This window comes from Candoia aspera, chromosome 1, assembly GCF_035149785.1.
Source record: "Candoia aspera isolate rCanAsp1 chromosome 1, rCanAsp1.hap2, whole genome shotgun sequence".
Lineage (NCBI taxonomy): Eukaryota > Metazoa > Chordata > Lepidosauria > Squamata > Boidae > Candoia > Candoia aspera.
This window is the reverse complement of record NC_086153.1, coordinates 162,618,910-162,636,346: the sequence shown is the minus strand read 5'-3', so window position 1 is coordinate 162,636,346 and position 17,437 is coordinate 162,618,910. Positions and strand designations below refer to the sequence as shown.

General features: G+C 39.0%; 1 protein-coding gene across 1 annotated transcript; it reads left to right on the top strand.

Annotated features, from left to right (window-relative positions):
* Positions 1-15,311: 15,311 nt before the first annotated feature.
* On the top strand, positions 15,312-16,473 carry LOC134495754 (interleukin-17F-like). Its single transcript, XM_063301435.1, has 2 exons — positions 15,312-15,604; positions 16,221-16,473. The coding sequence occupies exons 1-2, from the start codon at positions 15,312-15,314 to the stop codon at positions 16,471-16,473; spliced, it is 546 nt and encodes a 181-aa protein (XP_063157505.1).
* Positions 16,474-17,437: the final 964 nt, after the last annotated feature.

Below are 17,437 nucleotides of genomic sequence, written 5' to 3'. Positions count from 1 at the left end.
AAAAGAACAAATCATGATGGAATAAGTCCGGCTGTCAGGCACAAACCCTCAGAACTCAAATTACGTAAGGAACGCTGTCAGTAAATAAAGGGTCATGTCTCATTTTGACTAGATAATCAGACGTAAGGATTTCATTAGAGTGAAGATGGCCCAACAGACTGGCAAGCCTTGCCTTGTTGGCTGAGCATTTATGCCCAATGAAAGGGTTGAGGACAGAAAACTCAAAAACACCCATTAATGTGTGTCCCTGGTAACATTGTCCAAATAAGAGCTGCTTGCCAGGGATGCCAGGGATTTTGGTTTAGATTACAGTGTGAATCCAGCTGCTCTTTACTCAGTTTACACAGTTGAGCAAATCATGACTTAGCATAATGTGTGGGTGCCATACAAACCAGGACAAAATACAAATCCTGAAAATAATAATTATACTGAATACATAAAGGCTGACAATAACAAACCTCAGCAAGAAGAGAACATTTCCATATTCCCTATACATTTGGATTTCCAAACTGCAAATCCCTTTTAAAATACTGATGCTCCTAGTTCTACAAGAACTTGTTTTGAGCACTTTCTCCCTATTTGTTTGTTTCACATAGTAATACGTAATAAATAAGCTAAAGGCAGGAGTTACTAATCTGGAAATAAATGCTTAGAGCTATAGGTTAAAGACATAGGGTTATATTTCTAAAGCTTGCTTTTTCATTAGCATAAACTTTTGCTTGCTTCTTCCTTCCCACTTGCCTGCTTTCATTTTTAGACAGTCTGTTTCTAAGCTGATAGCTTTCGAAGATACAAATCTGAACCGAAACATTATCATATGCAAAAATTCACCTTATGAAAATAATCTCAAAAGATCCTGCTTTTGTGCTTATCGTGTACAGTCAGCTAAGTCTGTTGTGTGTGGGTTGCAGTTTTATCTTCTGGCTTCTTTTTTTGCCAGTAGAACCAGGCTGTTGCATCCTAAATGCAAGATTAGAGACTGCATCTGCTGCAGGTTTTCTGACACGCACATTTCAGTTGCTGCTGCTACCAGGATTGATCAGAGGAAAGTCGGGAAGGCCACCGGACTGTCCCTTAATCTCAGACAATTTTTTAAAATAATTTTTTTTAAAGTTTAAAAATACAAAGATAAAAATCTAATGCAAACTAAGAAAAATATAATAAGATAAATAAATGGGCAGAGAAAGAAAAAGGGGGAGGGGAAAATATAAACAAAAAAGGAAAAAATATATAAAGAAATGGCCTTCCTCTTCATCAAGACAAGTACAAACAATTTCAGTAACTTAACTGAAAACTTCTAACATTTCAACCAACGATTTCTTCCTATCTCACCTTTTATCTGTAACAAATAATAAAGCCGCATCATTCAATCTTAATCAGCAAAAGTCCATTAAAAATAACAATATATATACATAAACATATACATATACTAACTTTAAACAAATAAATCAATTTCATATTCCTTTACTTTACACAGTAGCTTTTCCCACTAGTTAATTTCTTATCATTTTCTCTTCATCTCCTCAGAGACTCTTTCGCAAGTTTAACACTTCCCTTCAATTTTAACACCATAGCTTATCACTTTCTCTAAAAATACAACAAAAAAATCTCTTCTTCCAATATCTTATCTATAAACAAATCTTTAAAGCCTGGTCAATCAATCCTGTCAAAAAAAGCATTAAAAGCTACTAAAAAAAACCCCATCATATATGTTTTAACCTTGATTGAATAAGTCAAGTTTATATTCCTTCTTTTTACTTCAAAAAATCTTGATGTTTATTCTTTTTAAGTAACATCCTATAGGGCCCTCAGACAAATTCTAATTGTTTTATTTAAAACATTCAAATGATGCCTTGCTCCCCTCCCCCTTTGGCGCATTGCTTTGTTCTGATGTGTCTTTATTTTTATTCTGGCTAGGAGGCTTCAGATCTGGAAAATGACTGGGGTCTCTGAAAGACCCTCACTGCTAACTCTATTCCCATTTGCAGCACTTCACAGTTGCCTAAGCATATGAGCATTAGATGGTGAGCTGTTCCAGGCATTTTGAAGCTAGACATTTTGGTCTATCTGGACAGCAGCTACTCCCGAGACTGGACATCCCGAGCAAGTACTTTCCATTCTAATATGTGGTAATAACTCAGAGGATGCAGGTAGATACCAGCTGGAGTCATCTAATACGCTAACCCATAATGTGGCTTGGATGTTTCACATGATAGGTGTTAGTTAATAGGACACCCATAGTCCTAGGGCAATCTTCTCTAGCATGGTACCTTCCAAATGTGCTTGAACACATTAGCATGCAAGCTACGAATTCTGGGAGCTGTAATCAAACATACCAGGAGAACTCACTCAACTTGGATTTGATTAAGAAACTTACTTACCTCAGGAGGTATTTTATTACTCTTCAGATGTCCACATCATTAGAATAAAACTCAGAGTGGTGGGATCACCAGCGTCAAAACTGAACACCAAGCTTAGCAAACCATGAGACTCCAGCTGATCCCACACCTTGATTCTGTTTCTCACACATACATGATCACAGAGAAGCCAGAGAACTTCATTGCTAGAAGGCGCTTCTTCTCCGAGGGGCTCTTGGGGTACCAATCAGCACACCCTTCTCTTAAACCAAATAACATCCTTAACTGAACCAGGCATATTCAAGCCTTAACCATATTTTGCTGCCATTAACTTTTCTTTTTTCTTTTATCCGTTCAGTCATGTCTGATTGAATCACACTTTTATAATCACACTTTTAGGTTCCAGAGACAATGCTCTGGAACTTTTTGGAGCTGCCTCCTTCATCAGCCTGTGTAGCAGTGGACATGGTTTTGTTTCCTTACTCAGATCCTTTTGATTACCATAGAGACATCCCTGTAGGAGCTACTTTTCTGCTAATTTTGTATCAGGTCTGTTAGGTCCCAACCAAACAATTTATGATAGATCATCGTGATATTGGATTTCAACGAATTCCATAGTTAACTCAATGTTATCATAAGGAGTTCCTTTCATCAGTCCTGAATCTCCTTATATTGGGTTCCCTGGATGAACTTGAACTCTCACATAGTGAAAAAGGAAGAAAACCTCTCTATCCACATTTTCCATGCCCTGATTTTATAAATCGTCAGCACGTCTTCTTACACTTCTCTTACTCCAAGCTAAAAGACCCAAGAACTATTTACATTGGCACTTGCAGTTTCAATTCTCTTTCTAATAATTTCAGCATGAGCTCTGCTATTTTTACAGCAGCACAAACTGACTTGACATTATTTTCTTTGAACTCTCCACTGTAACTGCACAATCCTTTTCTGATCACACTGCCAGTTCAGATTCCCACTATCCATATGTGAAATCTGGATTTTTTGGATGGCCATGAGCATAATTTTTACTTCCTTACCCTGAGCTGCATTTGCCATTTTAAGGCCCATTTATTCAGTTCAGAAATATTTTATTTTTTATTTACTTATTTTTATATCCTGCCTTTATTATTTTTTATAAATAACTCAAGGCGGCGAACATACCTAATCCTCCTCCCTCCTCCTATTTTCCCCACAACAACAGCAACCCTGTGAGGTGGGTTGGGCTGAGAGAGAGGGCCTGGCCCAAGGTCACCCAGCCGACTTTCGTGCCTGAGGCGGGACTAGGACTCGGCCTCCTGGGTTCTAGCCTGTTGCCTTAACCAGTAGACCAAACTGGCTTTTGGAACTCTTTATGATTCCTTTTCGATTTTGCTGCCTTGAACAGTTTGATACTATCAACAAACATGGTCACCTCTTCTCCCCTTTACTCCAGGTCCTTCAAAAACAAGCTAAAAGGCACTAGCTGCAACAAGAATCTTTGGGGGATTTCACTTTGCATGTCACTCCAACATGAAAATTGTCCATTTAGTTCATTCTGACTCTCAAAGGGGGACATCTGAAAAATCCAATGGTTCCAGGGGTTATCAGGGATTACATTACTGCAGTCTAAGTATGACTAGAGCAAGATCAACATGGCAATGTTTTGATCTGGGTGGCAACCACCATTCATGCACATCAATCACTAGCTGAGGCTTCATATTTTAAGAGGTAGCCTAGCATGTTGTCACTTTCTGACAAATCCCATTGAAACTGAAAGCACCATTAAAATGATGCAACTGGGTACGTGTGCAAAGTGCAAGGAAACCAAACAAAATGACATTTTTGCAAAGAAACAGGAATCCTTTTTTTATTAAATATTACGGAGACGTGCAAAATGGCCTGTCCCCCTATGAGATTACAAAAGACTTATATTGATTACGCATTGCATCAATTGCCGTTTGAAAAAGAATTTCTCATTTCTAAATCTTTGCACCAGCTAAAATAATTTGATCAGAAGTTTTACAACAACAACAATAATAAATGATATAGGAATAATATATCTTATATACGTTTTCTCACATTTCTTAATTGGCCTTTGCTTTGGAAAGCATTCCAATTGTAAATATATTTGTAACATGCTAACAGGGCTGCAACTGGGGGGGGGGGGGCAAGCGGGGCATGTGCCCTGGGTGCTGTGCTGGGGGGGGCGCCAAAATGAGTGCTGGGGGGTGTGTGCCAAAATTGGCGCAGAATCCATGTTTACCCCAGGTGACACAGACCCTAGTTGCGGGCCTGCATGCTAACTCCATTCGCACTGAGGTCTCAGAATGAAATGTACAAAACCCATCCAGGCATGATTCTAGGCTTCAGGCTGGGAAGCCACCTTAAACCATACCTTTATTTCCAAAGAAACAAAATATTGGCAGTGTGATAGCTGCTTTAAATCAGCTTCTTTCTCTCTGCTTAAGAAGTGACAGGTTTTCCTGGTGTTTCTCGAGGGTTAACCTCAAGGCCAGAGTCTTAGCTCAACAACTGAAACTATGGCTTAACTGTGCATTTCAAAGACAGTTAATACAGTATTTCATGTTGTGCTGTTCATGGTCAACAAAAAAGATAATTAACAAGTAACTCAAAACAGTTTATATGCAAGAAATCCATAGGACTGTTAGTCAATTACTGTTGAGTAACATGGTTTACCCAGCAATTCTCTAGCCTGATGCCCTTCAGAATTCTCAGCTATGAGGAATCTATGAGCCGTATCTCAAGCAAATCTGCAGGGGATTAGTTTGGGGAACTGAAATTATAGATGGATGGGTTTTCTTAATCTGTACATTGGACAAATCAACTGCACTGTATTTTTAGTGAGAATTCTTACATTTGTTCAGTAACTGAAACTATATTATCACAAGTATCTGAGGAGACACCTTCCTTCAAATATTTTCTTCTTCCGTGCAAGGACTGATTTTATAACACCGTGGTTGTATATGCAGGGTTTAAAGATGATCCTGACAATATATGCAAATTCTTTCCCTTTTGAATAATATTATGCAAAGTATTACTTTATTGCTCTCTATTCTTCACCATCAGCATGAATATGCATCCTCAGGGCCTACATTTTGTTATGTTGTTCTCATTATTAAGGTGCCCAGATGCAATTTACCATTTCAGTCAGATTTCCAGATCACCCAGACCCATTTTATTTACAGTTGCTACTATCCAATTACTGTGACTTTATTTCTCTTAACATGGTTAAGTTTTGTTTTCCTGTTAGTAAAAATACACCATACTTGGACCACACCATTTTTACAATTATTGGGTTTTACTGTGTTTTTTACCTGCTGTCTCACAATTTGTTTTCTTTTTGTTTTTTGAGCAGGTCAATGACTGTAATTAATTAATATCACTGCTGCTATGCTCTCAGGTAACTAAGTACACAAATCAGTAAAAGTGATTTGTGAATTTTTTTTTTTTTTTGAATTGTATGGCATAACAGTTTAGTGTTCATGCTGCTTTTTTCTTGCTGGGAAAACCTTGTGAGGTCCAGCAGCCAGACACGCAGACTATTTACCCGTGACAAGTCATGTTGCCCAGGGTGCACCACGAGGAGGTTGGTCTACATTGCACCGAGTTGGGCTGAGAGAGAGGGACTAGCCCAAGGTCACCCAGCCAGCTTTAATGTCTAAGGTGGGATTAGAACTCACAGACTCCTGGTTTCTAGCCCAGAACCTTAACCACTAGGTCAAACTGGCTCACATTTATTATTTGTGAAATAACCCAGACAAACAAACACACATGACAAATGGAAAGAACAGCAGCCCAAACAAAAAGTAAAAAGTGCTCTAAATTAAATATGCTAAAACTAATCATTTTTACAAGCTGCTGAAATTATGTTCTGCTTGGTATTTAAACTGTAGTAAGTAGGGTGCCAAGCAGGTCACCTCATTTCTGACGGAAATAAGCAAAACCATAAAGAGCATAACTGGGATTCATATGAAAAAGGAAACATGAATAATATAATTTTAGTGGTAACTGCAGCACTTGTACAGAGCCAGTCTTGCTGGGCTGTTACTCGATTTCCCCCACTGTACACCCACATTAGGTCTGACCTCCCTCTCCCCCACATTTGCAATGAATCAAACTGACATCAGCAATAGGATGGAAATGATTTGTTCTGCGGGATGGTTTGTCTGAACTTGCTCTTAATCACAGCCCAGGAAAAGTGTGATGGAAAGTTTCACAGGCAACCCAACTGGGCTACCTGTCACGATACTTTCCATTTGATACACTACCTGCTATTACAACAAATTGATGACACTTGCCATTTCTTTACCTCCGTCATTCAGTTAGAAAAATGAAAATAGGTCAGTCTGTCATTTTATTCCCTTCCTGATTATTATGGTTATTTAGCTTAAGTAAACACTTACTATGAGAGCCAGTTTGGTGTAGTGGTTAAGTTACCAGTCTAGAAACTGGGAGACTGTGAGTTCTAGTCCTGCCTGAGGCACAAAGCCAGCTGGGTGACCTTGGGCCAGTCATTCTCTCTCAGCCCTAGGAAGCAGGCAATGGCAAACCACTTCTGAAAAACCTTGCTAAGAAAACTGCAGGGACTTGTCCAGGCAGTCTCCAAGAATCAGACACGATTGAACAGGTTAAAAACAAAAAAACAAAAAAACCACTTACTACACCAAAAGTCTTTATGGGCAGAGAAAAAAATGATTTATCCCCAACAGCATTCCCAAACAGCCATTTGGAGAAAATTTACTACCCAAAACCTGTAATAAGGTAAAGTCTCCTTCAATCCCTAGGGATTTCATGGAAACAGCAACAAAGTTTTCTTGGCAACAGTATGATAGTGGTTTACCATTGACTTCTTCTGGGATTTTCTGTTTTGACTTCCCAGTGTAACCTATGGTCCTAGATCTCTCCCATCCAAGCATTAACCAGCTTTCAAGCCCAGACAAGGTAATCAGATGCTGCTACCTGATGAGGTATCTGGCCTTATTTGTATATATGTGAGAGACTAGTTATGCACAGAAAATTACTTCTGAGAAGAAAATGAGTGAGATCCCCTTTCTGTTACCACTGAAATATTACTTCTCCTTCAGCACTGACATTTTGATGGCTACATACACATAATGGGGAATGATTCAGTTCCTTGGCAGAATAGCACACATTCCTTTCTCAATTGCAGCCACCCTCCATGTTTTATACCAGCAGTTACTAATTTTTTTAGATTTTTGTTTGTTGTTTATTCGTTTAGTCGTTTCCGACTCTTCGTGACTTCATGGACCAGCCCACGCCAGAGCTTCCTGTCGGTCGTCAACACCCCCAGCTCCCCCAGGGACGAGTCCGTCACCTCTAGAATATCATCCATCCATCTTGCCCTTGGTTGGCCCCTCTTCCTTTTGCCTTCCACTCTCCCTACCATCAGCATCTTCTCCAGGGTGTCCTGTCTTCTCATTATGTGGCCAAAGTATTTCAGTTTTGCCTTTAATATCATTCCCTCAAGTGAGCAGTCTGGCTTTATTTCCTGGAGGATGGACTGGTTGGATCTTCTTGCAGTCCAAGGCACTCTCAGAATTTTCCTCCAACACCACAGTTCAAAAGCATCGATCTTCCTTCGCTCAGCCTTCCTTATGGTCCAGCTCTCGCAGCCATATGTTACTACAGGGAACACCATTGCTTTAACTATGCGGGCCTTTGTTGTCAGTGTGATGTCTCTGCTCTTAACTATTTTATCGAGATTTGTCATTGCTCTTCTTCCAAGGATTAAGCGTCTTCTGATTTCCTGACTGCAGTCAGCATCTGCAGTAATCTTTGCACCTAGGAATACAAAGTCTTTCACTGCTTCTACATTTTCTCCCTCTATTTGCCAGTTATCAATCAAGCTGGTTGCCATAATCTTGGTTTTTTTGAGGTTTAGCTGCAAACCAGCTTTTGCACTTTCTTCTTTCACCTTCATCATAAGGCTCCTCAGTTCCTCTTCGCTTTCAGCCATCAAAGTGGTATCATCTGCATATCTGAGATTGTTAATGTTTCTTCCAGAGATTTTAACTCCAGCCTTGGATTCCTCAAGGCCAGCTTGTCGCATGATGTGTTCTGCATACAAGTTGAATAGGTAGGGTGAGAGTATACAGCCCTGCCGTACTCCTTTCCCAATCTTAAATCAGTCTGTTGTTCCGTGGTCTGTTCTTACTGTTGCTACTTGGTCGTTATACAGATTCTTCAGGAGGCATACAAGATGACTTGGTATCCCCATACCACTAAGAACTTGCCACAATTTGTTATGGTCCACACAGTCAAAGGCTTTAGAATAGTCAATAAAACAGAAATAGATGTTTTTCTGAAACTCCCTGGCTTTTTCCATTATCCAGCGGATATTGGCAATTTGGTCTCTAGTTCCTCTGCCTTTTCTAAACCCAGCTTGTACATCTGGCAATTCTCGCTCCATGAACTGCTGAAGTCTACCTTGCAGGATCTTGAGCATTACCTTACTGGCATGTGAAATGAGTGCCACTGTTCGATAGTTTGAACATTCTTTAGTGTTTCCCTTTTTTGGTATGGGGATATAAGTTGATTTTTTCCAGTCTGATGGCCATTCTTGTGTTTTCCAAATTTGCTGGCATATAGCATGCATTACCTTGACAGCATCACCTCGCAAGATTTTGAACAGTTCAGCTGGGATGCCGTCGTCTCCTGTTGCCTTGTTATTAGCAATGCTTCTTAAGGCCCACTCAACCTCACTCTTCAGGATGTCTGGCTCTAGCTCACCGACCACACAGTCAAAGCTATCCCCGATATTGTTATCCTTCCTATACAGGTTTTCTGTATATTCTTGCCACCTTTTCTTGATCTCTTCTTCTTCTGTTAGGTCCTTGCCATCTTTGTTTTTGATCATACCCATTTTTGCCTGGAATTTACCTCCAATGTTTCTAATTTTCTGGAAGAGGTCTCTTGTCCTTCCTATTCTATTGTCTTCTTCCACTTCCGCGCATTGCTTGTTTAAAAATAATTCCTTATCTCTTCTGGCTAACCTCTGGAATTTTGCATTGAATTGGGCATATCTCCCCCTATCACTGTTGCCTTTTGCTTTCCTTCTTTCTTGGGCTACTTCTAGTGTCTCAGCAGACAGCCATTTTGCCTTCTTGGTTTTCTCTTTCTTTGGGATGTATTTTGTTGCCGCCTCCTGAACAATGCTGCCAACTTCTGTCCAGAGTTCTTCCGGGACCCTATCTACTAAGTCCAGTCCCTTAAATCTATTCTTCACCTCCACTGCATATTCCTTAGGAATATTAGTGAGCTCATATCTAGCTGATCTGTGGGTCTTCCCTAATCTCTTTAGTCTGATCCTAAATTGTGCAAGAAGAAGTTCGTGATCTGAACTACAGTCAGCTCCAGGCCTTGTTTTTACTGACTGTACAGATGTCTGCCACCTTTGGCTGCAAAGGATGTAATCAATCTGATTTCGGTGTTGTCCATCTGGTGAAGTCCATGTATAAAGCCGTCTCTTAGGTTGTTGGAAGAGAGTGTTTGTTATGCAGAGTGAATTGTCTTGGCAAAATTCTATCAGCCTGTGTCCTGCTTCGTTTTGTTCTCCCAGGCCATACTTACCTGTAATTCGAGGTGTCATTTGACTGCCCACCTTAGCATTCCAGTCTCCTGTGATGAAAATAACATCTCTTTTAGGCGTGTTGTCCAGTAGGTGCTGCAGATCCTCATAGAACTGCTCTACTTCAGCTTCTTCAGCATTTGTGGTTGGGGCGTATATTTGGATCACTGTGATGTTAGATGGCTTGCCCTGAATTCGAATTGAGATCATTCTGTCGTTTTTTGGGTTGTATCCAAGCACTGCTTTAGCCACTTTACTATTAATTATGAAGGCTACTCCATTTCTTCTGTGGTCCTCTTGTCCGCAGTAGTAGATCTGGTGGTCATTTGATGTGAAGTGGCCCATTCCAGTCCATTTCAGTTCACTGATGCCCAGAATGTCTATCTTTAATCTTGACATCTCACCAATAACCACATCCAATTTGCCCTGGCTCATAGATCTTACATTCCAGGTTCCGATGGTGTGTTGATCCTTAGAACATTGGATTCGCCGTTCACCACCAGCACCGTCGGCCGCTAGCCGTCCTTCCGGCTTTGAGCTAGCTGCGTCATCACGTCTGGGGCTAGTTGAGCTCATCCTCTGTTCCTCCCCAGTAGCATTTTGACCATCTTCCGACCTGGGGGTCTCATCTTCCGATGGTATACCGACATATCTCTGGTTGTACTGATCCATTTAGTTTTCACGGCAAGAATACTGGGGTGGGTTGCCATTACCTTCCCCAGGGATCGCATTTAGTCTGACCTGTCTGTCATGACCTTCCCGTCTTGGGTGGCCCTTCACGGTTTAGCTCATGGCATCATTGAGGTGCTCAAGCTCCAGCACCACGACAAGGTAACGATCCTTTGCTGAAGATTTTTAAAATCCTTTATTATTTTTATAAATAACTTAAGGCAGTGAACGTACCTAATAATTCCTTCCTCCTCCTATTTTCCCCACAACAGCAACAGCCCTGTGAGGCAAGTTGGGCTAAGAGAGAGGGACTGGCCCAAGGTCACCCAGCCAGCTTTCGTGCCTCAGGCGGGACTAGAATTTACAGTCTCCTGGTTTCTAGGCCAAACTGGCTCTCCTCTTTGTGCAGACCACTACATCATTTTGAAAGCTTTTGCACATCACCACATAAGCCAAAGTAAGCAATGTCACATAAGCAGGTATCATGGATGTTTCCTGTCTATCCATTTCATCTGTCCAGTCCATAATTTTCATCAACGTTAGCATTCCTTCTGGTTGCATCATTTCCATGTGTTGCTTGGTTTGGAAAAAGGGTATAAATTGGTAAATTAAAAATGACTTTCCACACAGTTTCCTTCCACTTCTTATTCTACTTTTTGATTTTTCTACCTTTAAATTACTCAGACTTACTGTGCTACTTATGTGCTAAGGAGTTGGCATAATTACTAACATATTTTTCTCTTTTATGGTACAGCATAGATTATTGCTTCTCCGTATGAGCACATGAATAAATCTATCTGCCTTTTGAACTTGAATGCTTATCAAGTTAATTGTGTGTGTGACTGAGATTTAATCTAACTGTTTCTCTTTTTTTAATAATAATTTGTATTAAAGTTTAAAAATGTAAAGATAAAAAACTAACACAAACTAAGAAAAATATAAAAAGTAAAAAAAATTGAAAAGTGCAGAGAAAAAAAGGGAAAGGAAAGAAAAAATACATAAGAAAAAAAGAGAAAAAAGAAATATAAAGAAATGACTTCCCCCTTCATCAAAACAAGTACAAACAATTTCATCTTCTCTAACATTTCAACCAAAGATCTCTTCTTCCTGTATCTCATCTCTTATCTATAAACAAATTATAAAGTTATTCAATAATCAGCAAGTCCATTAAGAGTTACCAGAAATAACAACATATATATCTTAACCTTAGTCAAATAAATAAGTTTCATATTCTTTTACTTTACTTTTTAACACAGTAACACATAATTTTCTCTGAAGATACAACAAAATTTTTTCTTCTTCCCATTCCTTACCTCTTATCTATAAACAAATACTTAAAGCCTCATCATTTGAACTTAGTAAAAAAAATCCATTAAGAGCTACCAGAAACAGCAACATATTAAAACCTTAATCTTTAATCCCTTCATATAGTATCCCACAAGTTAATTTCTTGTCTTTTTCTCCTCTCAGAAACTTCTTCTCAAGTTTAACATGTACCAGAAATAAACACATCTATATTTTAACCAAAAAAAACCCAAAACCTTTTCTTCCTATATTTTATCTATAAACAAATATTTAAAGCTTAATCATTCAGTCCTGGTCAAGAAAAACCCATTAAGAGCTACTAGAAAGAACATCATATATATTTTTCAACCCTGATTGAATCATGGGTTTAAACCCATTTTTATGGTAGCAGACAAACTTAAGAGAAATTTCTGAGTGCATAGTTGCTAAATACACTTGAATTCTTCCAAAGTTAAAATACTTTTCTCCATTCTGTATTGGTGGGTCTCTTCTCCTTTAATTATAATCTTTAGCTCTTTCTGGTTGCCTCTGGTGTCCAGCCTTCAAAGTCTCCTCTTATCATATTTTTCTCTAATCCACAACATTTTCCCATGGGAGGGTTTCTTACACTTAGATTCAAAATCTTCATATATTTTAATATGATTTTAAACAACCCACAGGAAGGATTCTTATAATTAAATTCAAAATCTTATTTCCAATCCATCTGGTCCCTTAGTCCATTTAAAACTTTCTAAATGTAACATTCTAATCACCCTTTACTGTTTATTTCAGAATAATTTTTAAAAAGTTCTGAAGTTTTAAGTTCATATAACTTCTTTCGCAAAGGATTGAAGGAGAATCACCCGGTGTGATGAAACTTGTCGTTCTGAAGGTTCTTGATATCCAAAAAGCAGTTAACAAACCATTTCCCGAAGTGATTCAGAAAGCACGTGGGCAAACCCAGTGTCCACCTGAAGGCTCCAAACTGTGGCTTGGGCAAAGGTGACTTTCCCTCAGCTCCCAGAGCTCTACACCCACTGGAGACTGCTGTTTTATGGTCTCTTCACAGGAAGCATCCATATGGAATGCTTATGGGCAATCCCAGGTCCTCCCCTTCATCCAGGGAGGAATTTCAAGGTGCCGATCTGTTCACTGGCTCCTTGTTTCTCCATGGTCGTCAGCTGTGCAAAAAGTGAAGCCTTCAGTCTGTCATTGCTTCCCCGGAAGTCCTAACAGTTTCTCAAATCGAAAAGTAAATGTAGCAGTTCATCAAATTAATGAAAAAATAGTACATAAATCTGCTTTATGCGTGCTACACCTCAGTAAAAAGTTCTCTCAATTTACATTTGACTATACAGGAGAACACATGCAATTTTGTATATGTGTGGTTAATAGGGGGTGCCTGGCAATTCTAACAGTTGACTAGAAGAATTCAGTTGCTCTTTGAAATTATTCATAATACCTACTGAATCCAGATGTCCATGCCATCTTTACTTCCAAAAAATTTTTAGTTGGAGGTAGGAAAATATTTTCACAGCTATCTATCTCTGTTATTGTTGCCCATAAAACTCAGGCTTCCAAGCTGATGTGGAGTCCCTGAATTTGAGAGAGAAACACCCAATACCTTTGCAAAGTGGCTTTTTTGCCCCCCGCCCGCCCGCCCCCGACAATATGAACCACAGGTACTTCAGGCAAAATGAAAGGCATTTTATTAAGAGGGATCAAGTCTTTATATAGGGTACAGAAACCAATGATACGTACATTCAATATATGTGATACATCAGAAAGCAACAAATCAAACAATAAAAACATTGATTAGACATGAGAAAAGACAGACACCCTTAAAATATGTTGCATCTCCTCCTTTCCCACCTGTTTGTTTCTTTAACACTTGCAACACTCAAGGACAGAATACAGCCTTACTGTTTAACAGTCCCTGAAAGGGCTAGTTTTTGCACATCAGAAGAAATGGCTTTGGCTCAGAGGAAAAACACTGTTTCCTAAACTTCAAAAGGAAGCATGGATGCCATGCTAAAATGCTAATATCACCTTTATTTAGAGGAAGAACAAATGGAAGAAGTACAATTTTGCAATATGCAGTGGCCCCAGACAAAGATGACGTTTATTTTACGGTGAATTGTAGACGGGTTAATGATGGAGTTTATACAAGTGACAGGTATGTGTTGTGGTCTCTTAATACATAGATCATGAATGTGCAGTGCTTTCTAAATGGCTTTTTTAAAGAATAGGCTATAATCACAGAATATATGGCTCACTGCTCATCACACTCCTCAAAGCTGATCAGGCAAACTTACAAAATATGCCATTATCCTGCATAACATCTATATTTTATTCAAACAAATCATTCGGTCTAAAACTTCTATATCCAAAAACCTTGTGGATTCCCCTTGATATCCCCTTGTTTGTATGAGACATAGCCCTGGAAGGAAATCGTGTTTTTTTTTTTTTTTAAAGCCAGCCACAAAGCCCCAAAACCACAAGTGGAAATCTATCACTTCATTGCAATGGGAAAAAAAAAATCTGAGATTCCGGAGACAATATAAAAAGAGATGCTACTGCACTTGTGGACAGGATTTGAGCTACTAAGCAGAGCATCAAGCAAGTCAAGGTCATAACAACAAGAAGGGTAGTTACAGTATGACATCCCAAAGATTGACCTTACTGGTGAGTGCACTATTTATTGCTGTAGAAAACTGTTAATTTCCTTCTGTCTCTTTACCTCCAGATATCTAACACTTAATCTGCACACATGGTCTGTCTTCGTAGTTTCTTTAAATAATTCTTCCATGTGCAAGTTACAGTTATTATGTCCTTTTCTCATGGACCAAAATCTTCCAATCTATTTGATAACAAAAATGGAAAGAGCCTAGTTCTTTCTATATAACTATACTTATCTCAGATCCTCTGAGGATGAAGGATAAACTGAAGGATGATTCTTTCTTTCTCTCTTATTTATTTGGTTTATATCCCACCTTTCATTCAGGGGCTCAAGGTGGTATACATCCTGTAGTGTTCCTACTCCTAATTTTTCCCCAACAACAATCCTATGAGGGAGGTTGGGATGAGATAGAAAGAGACAGACTGGCCCAAAATTACCCCATGAGCCTCCATGGCTGTTGGTGGTTTGCAATCTGAATTTCTACACTCTTAGTTGTACACTTTAATCACAGCACCACACTGGCTGTCTTAAACAATTCTCAATACCCTCTAAAGACAATTATTTTCATGAAAAGAATCAATACAGTTCAGCATTTCATTTAATCCTGAGCCCTGGTCCCCCTCATTTTGGAAATTAACCACTGCTTCCCATCAACTAATTAAATATTTGAACTCTAAACTCTAATATTAAAATAATGCAAGCTACTAGGGATGGACCTTTTTTTGCACAAGAGATGGCACTTTGTGCTTACCTATGTCTGATACATCCAGGAATTCTTTTACAGATCAGGCTGCTGGTACTGGTGCTTGCAGTGGGGAATTTAGCCCATGGAGGAAACAGTAATAAAAACAAGATGGAAGGCAGTGCAAGAATGACTGACGACAACTGCCCAACTCAGCCAGAAATCCAAGAGAATGCCAAGTTCCCAGAGACAGTGAAGGTGCACATACATCTTCCTCATGGAGAACCAGTCAACAGGATGCTTCATGATGTCAAAAACAGATCTCTTTCTCCATGGGATTACAGGTACAATTCACCTTCTTACTGTTAAACTATATTGACTATGATATCGTATGGAAGTGACAATCCCATAATGTTTTTTGAGTGCTTCAAAAGTCTAGGACGCAAGAACTGCTAAAGTTGCAAGGTCTTATGTGGTTGGCAAATGTAAATGCTATACACATTTTCTGAAACAATAGACAGGATGATTGATACTTGTATAGGCAAATGTCACTTGAATTTTTCATCAGTCCATTAGATCCTTGATGATCACACTTATTGTTCTGCAAAAATATAATACGGCTTTGTGAACACAACTTTTAGTCAATTGGCCAGTTCAAGTCTTTGCACTCATATTCATGACAATATAAATAATCTAGGAGAATTTTCTTTATTGTTCCTTTCTTAAATCTACTATCTGAGATGAGAATAACCTTTCTTCAGAATAGGCCCACATAAGGAATTGACTCATTGACAAATTCTGGACTAGCATAGTGATAATGCTAAGCAACAACTTCAAGCTCTTTCTTGTAAGGTGAAATCTCTTTTTCTTGTCAACAAACGGATACTATGAAAATAGAGGAAACTGTTTTGCTATCACGTGAATCACATCTTTCTTTGTCTTTTGTGTGTTAACTTACAGTGTTAAGGAAGATCCTAACAGATTCCCATACATAATTTCTGAAGCCAGCTGCCGCTATACCGTTTGCCTGGATTCCACAGGGAATGGTCTAAACTATGCTATGAACTCTGTTCCTATTCAGCAGGAGATCTTAGTTCTCAGACGCAAGCATATTGGTTGCAAGCAAACCTATTGGCTGGAGAAACAGGTGGTCACTGTTGGCTGCACCTGTGCCTTTCCTGCTTCCAAAGCGTACCAGAAGAAGATTTTTTAACGTAGCTGAAAAATGACCAAGGGTGTCACGTGATTCACCATCGGCTGAAACAATCAGGATAATACAACATTTGCTTGGCTAATTGGAAAGGAACTGCTAGCTTTGAATTTCACAGAAATATGGCCACCTTTAGAATTAGGGAAGATTTTATTCAGATCTGTTATAGTGTTTCAAAATATTTAAATGTTCTGGGAGCATACTGAATGGAAGAATGGTCACTTTCTTTAATTGGTGTGGGGGGGGAGGTTTTCAGATGTCTACCATCCAGCCACTAAGACAGAAAAAAAAGTCTCCATTGAAAGCCCCGCTTCTCTTCAGCTTCAAAAAGAATGTCTTGCTCTGTCCTAATTTGGTATCATTCGTAGCCTGTTTTTTATTTGTCTTGTTGATCTACATGGATCTCCTGAAAGGTGCAATGCTTATGATATTTGAAACTCAAGGAGGAGCAAAGAGGAATATACTTTTGTCTCTATTTATAAGATGTATTTATAACACCATATTTATGCATTTGCAGAAGTATTATTGGATAACACTTTGTAGTTTATTGGTATTTATTCAGTAATTTATGTAACAAATAAAAAGGTTGAAATATTTAATTGTCCACATAGTCATTTTTTCCTCAAGTATCCATTTCGTTTCCTTAGACATGAAGATTATTGTGACACAACTATTTAACATTTAGAAAAGCTGCTCTGAGTCCCTGGGATAGAATGCTAAACCAGGAGCAGCCATATATCTTAATATGGATGAGAATGTTTGTCCTCCATCCACCATGATCTTTTTGAAGGGAAATGTAAATGACTTTGGCCACCTGGGAGCATTTGCCAGACCAAGAATGAACCCCTTCAGGTGCTTGTTTCCTTCTTCCCTCCCACCATGACAATCCCCATCAGGCCAAACAAAATTTATTTATTTGTTTGTTTGTTTATTTATTTATTTATTCGATTTCTATAACCGCCCATCT

What these genes read in the sequence shown, in the direction of transcription:
- LOC134495754 (XM_063301435.1), top strand. Translation starts at nt 15,312, where the DNA reads ATGGCACTTTGTGCTTACCTATGTCTGATACATCCAGGAATTCTTTTA. An exon ending in CTTTCTCCATGGGATTACAG is followed by an intron (nt 15,605 to 16,220) that starts GTACAATTCACC and finishes GTTAACTTACAG; the next exon opens with TGTTAAGGAAGATCCTAACA.